At 42.9% G+C, this 6,930-nt stretch overlaps 1 protein-coding gene across 1 annotated transcript in view; it reads left to right on the forward strand.

Moving 5' to 3' along the window:
- Positions 1 to 6,930, forward strand: part of COLQ (collagen like tail subunit of asymmetric acetylcholinesterase) — an 88,379-nt gene that overhangs the window by 53,311 nt on the left and 28,138 nt on the right. Inside the window, exons 5-7 of the mRNA XM_007936745.1 lie at positions 1,308 to 1,352; positions 1,713 to 1,739; positions 3,518 to 3,589. Of these exons, the coding sequence (XP_007934936.1) occupies positions 1,308 to 1,352; positions 1,713 to 1,739; positions 3,518 to 3,589 (144 nt within the window). The remainder of the gene's footprint in view (positions 1 to 1,307; positions 1,353 to 1,712; positions 1,740 to 3,517; positions 3,590 to 6,930) is intronic.

Below are 6,930 nucleotides of genomic sequence, written 5' to 3' on the forward strand. Positions count from 1 at the left end.
TTGGGCAATCCTACTTCCGTAGTGATACTGCCTCGGAAACCCAAGGAGGGGTCGCTATGAGTCGGGTTTGACTCGACGGCACATAACAACAACAACAGGGCATGGCCTGGCCTTCAGATTTTTTAAAGATCTGGGGTATTCTGATGGGCTGGAAATTCTGGTATTCTGGTATTCTGATGGTTTGTAAACAACAGGCTAAGGGGCTGCTGGTCATCAGGTTTATGGTAGAAATCATAAACAGGCTTTCTCCATGCGTGTCCTCCTACAGGTTTTAGGGATGAAGGAGGGCCTGGAGGATTTTGATGGATTTCCTCCCTGCTATTCTGGGGAATTTGGATGATAGTCAACTGAGCATTTCACAGATACATGAGCAGAAAACAGCTGCTTTCTGGCTCTGGTTGTGAAAAGTTTTGGTGCAATGGGTTCTGAAGTCCCTAAATTGAGGTCAGCCCAGCTCCCGTGGCTGGGTGAGGAATGAAAATGTACTATATGTACTATTTGCCTTTTTTTTTTTTTTTTTTTTTCATTTTAACATCTTTGCTGCTGAATGAGGGAAGAAGAGAGTTATTTGTTACCTGGTTATACATAAGGTCACCATGAGTCAGAGCCTACTTGAAAGCAACTAACAACCACCCAAAGATCAGAGTCCCTGGGTGGTGCGAATGGTTAACACACTGTTTCTACTCAAAAGTTTGGAGGTTTGAGTCTACCTGAAGGTGCCTCAGAAGAAAGGCCTGGCAAACTACTTCCATAAAATCAACCATTGACAGTCCGACGGAGCACAGCTCTACTCTGACACAGATGGGGTTGCCATGAGTCAGAACTGTCTTGAGGTCATCTATTTTTTACCCATAGATCAATCATGGGCATTTCTAAGTATGCTGCTGCTGTATATGAAACTTAACTTTCCTTTTGTCAAGGCCCCTGGGAAGCTCCTTAAGAACAGCTGAAAATATATGAGACTTGGTGAAGCATCTAGTTTTCAGCAAATAGAATTTCTTCAAGCCTCTTTGGTTGCTTTCACCAAGTACTTGGGGTGTTTCAGGCAAACAGAGGGCTCCAGTGATTAAAATCACTAAGAGTAGATGTAGGAGCACTTTGAACAACTCCTGGAACCATTGGAATGACAGCTCAGAGAAAACTGTAAAAGGGGCAGAGGGGAGGAGACTGGGCAAGAGGGCACAAGAGGGTGCTTGTGGGGTTCCTAGAGCCCATTGCACCAAAAGCCTCCCTTCCCATTCCTGCTTCCCTTACCACCTGCATTGGTTTGATGGATACTTTTTTCACTTCTTATCTCGATTGTTTAGGGTCCACCGGGACTTCCTGGCAAGATAGGACCAAAGGGAGAGAAGGTATGATCCACTACTTCTTCAACCCCCTTCTCGTTGGTCATTCCATCTGGGGTGCCGCTGAGAATTTTCTGGTCTGAAGGTTTTCCAGCTGGGATTTCAAAGCACGTGCTGATCCTGCTTCAGTGCTTAAGGTGGGCTCGGTGATGACTGGGATGCTGCTGTAGGTGGGATTCCATCTGCATGCTTTGACTTCACCCACTGATACCACCGGGTATCATGGCGGGGCTGCTATGAGCAGTCAGGCAGACTCAGGTTCATGGTCAGAAGCCAATTGTTAGCCTCATTAGCCCCACTAAGCCCTCTGCTTCCAGAACTTCTCTTCCAAAGAAATTTCTGCTAACCTGTCTTCTCCATCCACAGGGAGAGTTTGGCCGACCAGGAAGGAAGGTATGGTACATGCCATTCAGTTAGCAGCACGTGGGCAATGTGCTCCATGGGTGTGTGGGTGGCTGTGCACACCTAAAGGTAGGGGAAGCAGCAGTGAGCTTAATGGCCCCTAGCATCCAGGTAGACAATGGTGATGCTGCCATCCTGATAATAACAGTAGTGACCTTACCCTTTCTGCTGACTCCTTGAGGCAAGAACTGGAGCCTACTTTTGCCTGCCATTTAGACTTCTTCCAAAGGCTACCCAGCCCTGCCAAATGTCCCCCAGCCTCAGACAATCTCTTCCTGCCACCCATTAGATAAACCCCAGGTCACAACCAGTAACATAAAGTGCTTCCCATTATCTATTTGATTAAACTAGAGTAAAGCACCAGATCAGACAGAAACAAATGGCTTTTGCTTTTTGGCCCTGCTAAAATTAATGAGAGTTACTTAAGGTCACAGTGATTGTGAGTGAACCAAACACATGTGATCAAGACTCATTAGTGCCAGGAGGGAGTAAACCAGGAGTCTTTTGTTCTCTGTGGTCAGTGGATTCTGACAATGAAAATCTAGGTCTTGGTGATAGAGAGAAGTGCAAATTCTCAGCCAAGAAGATGCTCATGGCTCTAAATATAAATTACACTTTTTTTTTCTGGTTAAATGTTTTGTTCAAGTGGGTTCACTATCAACAAGAGCCCCAAATAGACCTTTGAAAGGCAAAAGTACAATTATTTAAGGCACAGATGACTGTAGCCATCTCAAATGCTGTGCTGAAAAAAATTCTGGGCTGGCCTTCCTGCTCAGAGCCAACAGCGGCCATGATTGATTAGTGATATCTCTCATGGATGTGGGGAGCAAGACAGAAACCAGGACACATGCCAGCATTTGTCATCTCTTGTTTAGGGACCTGAGTGTTCTACATCTCTAGCTAAGCTAAATGTAAAGTTAGCCAATGAGTGCAGACCTCAACATAGACCCCAAGTGCTTGCTTCTTTCAGGGCTTCCCCTTCCATAACCTCTGGCTCAGGTTGAGTCTCCCAGAAGCAGAGACAGAGATGTGTAAATGAATATTAAGGGAATACACTCAGGAGGAGCTCATAGGGAAGCAGGAGAAGCTAGATGGGGCAGGGGAAGAAGCCAGGTAAGGATGTGGTATCAAACAAAGGCCAGCCTCAGCCTGACCCCTAGGGGAGCTCTGGAGTGTAGATTCACCACAGAGTTTGGTCCACCTTGAAGCAAGGGTGCTGCACTGCTAACTGCAGGCAGGAGAGGTACAACAATTGTCAGGCAGCTCCAACTGACTGAGAGCAAGCTTCACAGTTGTAGGAATGAGTTCTCAGTAGCAAAGAAGGCAGCCACTGGGAGATGAGTGCATGGAGCAGGTAACAAAGATCTTGAAGGAGTATAAATAACATTTGCTACTGCCTACAAAACATAATCCTATCTCATTCTACAGCACATCCTTGGAGAGAACCCATTGGAACATAGGGAGCATTTGACAGAAGTGATAAAGACTGAAAACCCAAGAAGTTTATAATCCCTTCCCAACCACTTCCATTTCTTGAGTAGAATAAGATCCTGTTAGCTGACACAATGTGACACCAAAGGCTCTAACTTATATCCAACTGACCCAATGGGTCCTTTCTAAGCTATCAGTCTCTGAAGGGTGGGGATTGGGAATTTGGAGGTGAGATTAGTGTCCCCACACTCCCCTTGGGGTCCCAGAGACAAATCTTATTCCCTGGAAGAAAGGGAAATAAACTCAGTTGTCCTGACTCTTGTTCTTGCTCTTTGAAGGGTAGACCTGGCCCCCCAGGTGTTCCGGGCATGCCTGGGCCCATTGGCTGGCCAGGCCCTGAAGGACCCAGGGTAAGTGTGGCACACTTGGGATTCATAGGGTGTCCAAACATGAGGGAAGAAGATGGTGGCTCCTCTGGTCCCTGGCACAAAGTCAGTTAAGCTCATTTCCTCAAAAGAGGGAGGAAGAAAGAAAAACTGCCCACAGAGTTGGCATCTTCTCTTCTAGGGTGGATACTCTAGTCTCAGGTTCTCGAACATTCCTTCTTTCACTTTGACCACAAGTACTTGGCCAGTCTAACAGCTCTGCTTCTGTGGGAGAAGAAATAGAGGTCTTCTCTCTCCTTTCACATGTGTCCTGGTTCTCCTTTGCCTGACACTTAGAGTATTATTCTTTGGTTTTACCTGAGATGACTTAAGAGGGGCTTGTGTCTGGAAAGCTCCTGGCCTATCCTACTGATCTGTCAGAGGGTGGAGGGTTACAGGAATGGTTGTTGGTTGGCTGGAAAGACTGCAGTCCTATCCTCAGAGAGCAAGCACCAAATGCCTATGAAATCCTTTTTTTCCAGAGAAGTTGTGGGAAGCAAATGCATCCATTGTTTCTGTTCTCCATTGGTCACAGAGGCTGGGACTGAAAATCAGGGGGTGGGTAGGTGAATGTCATCATCTGTACTGTCTCACCTACTACTTGTATTATGGGAATAGAAACCTGTCTCTGGGAGCTCTGGTAGCATAGTGCCTAAGTCAGTTGACTGCTCACCAGAAGCCTGGCGGTTCAAACCCACCAGCCACTCCTCGGAAGGAAGGTTGGGCAATCCTACTTCCGTAGTGATACTGCCTCGGAAACCCAAGGAGGGGTCGCTATGAGTTGGGGCCGACTCGACGGCAAACAACAACAAGGATATTTCTTTTAAAAATCCACTCTAGAGAACTGAGCTATCTGATACGGCAGCCACTAGCCACATGTAGCTATTGAATTCTTGAAATGTAGCCATTCAACTACAGAACTCAATTTTTAAAAATTAATTTAAATTTTAATGTAAAACTGATATTTGATTCAGTTATCGGAAAAAGTTTTAAGTATATTTGGAATAACCAGGTGTGTGAATCTGCTTTTTCAGCTTTAAATTGTATGACATCTAAATAACATACGATAAGTTTTTGATGAAAATTTCACATCTGAATTGAAATATGCTTTAAATGTAAAATTGTTGTTAGGTACCTTGAGTCACTTCCAACTCATAGCAACCCTATGTACAACAGAACAAAACATTACCCAATCTGGCTCTGTTTGAGCTCATTGTTGCAGACACTGTGTCAATCCATGTTATTGAGGGTCTTCCTCTTTTTCACTGACCCTCTACTTTACCAAGCGTGATGTCTTTCTCCAGGGGCCAGTCCTTCCTGATAACGTGTCCAAAGTACATGAGACAAGGTCTAGCCATCCTCACTTCTAAGGAACATTCTGGCTGTCTCTCATCCTAGACAGATTTCTTCTAGCAGTCCATGATATATTAAAAATTCTGCACCAACACCATAATTCAAATGCATCCATTCTTCTTTGGTCTTCCTTATTCATTGTTCAGCTTTCACAGATATATGAGGAGGGTGAAAATACTATGACTTGAGTTAGACACACCTTAATCCTCAAGGTTACATCTTTTTTTTTTTTTTTTCTCCAAACACTTTAAAGAGAACTTTTGCAACAGGTTTGCCCAGCACAATATGTTATTTGATTTCTTGACTGCTGCTTCTATGGATGTTGCTTGTGGATCCAAGTAAAATGAAATCCCTGACTACTTCAAAATTTTCTCCATTTACCATGATGTTGCTTATTGGTTCAGTTGTAAAGGGTTTTGTTTCCTTTATGTTGAGGCATAATCCATACTGAATGATCTTTGATCTTCATCAATAAATACTTCAAGTCCACTTCACTTTCAGCAAGCAAGATGTGTCACCTGTATATCACAGATTGTTAATGAGCCTTCTTCCAAACCTAATGCTATGTTTTTCTTCATATAGTCCACCTTCTTGGATTATTTCCTCAGCATACAAATTGAATAAGTATGGTGAAAGGATATAATGCTGACACACTTCATGATTTTAAATGATGCAGTATCTCCTTGTTCTGTTTAAACAACTGCCTCTTGGTCTATGTATAGGTTCTACATGAGCACAATAAAGTGTTCTGAAAGTCCCATTCTTCACAATGTTATCCATAATTTATTATGATCAACATAGTCAATAAAACATAGGTAAACTTCTTTCTGGTATTCTCTTCTTTCAGCCAAGATCCATTTGATATCAACAATGAGATCCCTCATTCCATGTCCTCTTCTGAATCTGGCTTGAATTTCTGGCAGTTCCCTGTCTATATACTGCTACAACCATTTCTGAATTATCTTCAGCAAAATTTTCCTTGCATGTGATATGAATGATAGTGTTTGATAATTTCCACATTCTGTTCAATCACCTTTCTTTGGAATAGGCATGCATATCTCCCAGTCTGTTGGCCAGGCAGCTGTCTTCCAAATTACTCGGCATAGAAAAGTGAGTGCTCCTAGTGTTTCATCCATTTGTTGAAACATCTCAGCTGGTATTCTACCAATTCCTAGACCCTGATTTTTCACCAAGTCCTTCAGTGAAGCTTCAACTTCTTCCTTCAGTACCACTGATTCTTGATCATATGCTACCTCCTGAAATGAGGTACAGAAACTCTATATTCCTTCCACCTTCTTTTGATGTTTCCTGCATCATTCAATTTTTTGACCACGGAATCCTTTAATAGTGCAACTCAAGGTTTGAAATTTTTTTCAGTTATTTCAGCTTGAGAAATGCTGAATGTTCTTCCTTTTTGGTTTTGCAACTCCCAGTCTTTGCACATTTCATTCTAACCCTTTACTTTATCTTCTCAAGCCACCCTTTGAAATTTTCTGTTCAGTTCTTTTACTTCATCATCTCTTCCATTTGCTTTAGCTACTCTACGTTCAAGAACAAGTTTCAGTCTTTTCTGACATCCTTTTGGACTTTTATTTCTTTTCTGTCTTTTAGTGACCTTTTGCTTTCTTCATGTATGATGCCCTTGATGTCATCACACAACTCATCTGGTCTTCGGTCATTAGTGTTCAGTGTATCAAATCTATTCTTGAGATGGTCTGTAAATTCAGGTCAGATATATTCAAGGTCATACATTGGCTCTTATGGACATGTTTTAATTTTCTTCTACTTCAACTTGAACTTGCACATGAGGAATTGATGATGGTCTGTTCTGCAGTTGGCACCTGGCCTTGTTCTGGCTGATGATACTGAGCTTCTCCATCATCTCTTTCCATAACATAGTCAATTTGATTCCTATATATTCTCTGCAGTGAGGTCCACATGTATAGTTGCTGTTTATGTTATATATATATATA

This window comes from Orycteropus afer, unplaced genomic scaffold, assembly GCF_000298275.1.
Source record: "Orycteropus afer afer isolate SDZICR_OR568_19922 unplaced genomic scaffold, OryAfe1.0 scaffold00003, whole genome shotgun sequence".
Taxonomy (NCBI): Eukaryota; Metazoa; Chordata; class Mammalia; order Tubulidentata; family Orycteropodidae; genus Orycteropus; species Orycteropus afer.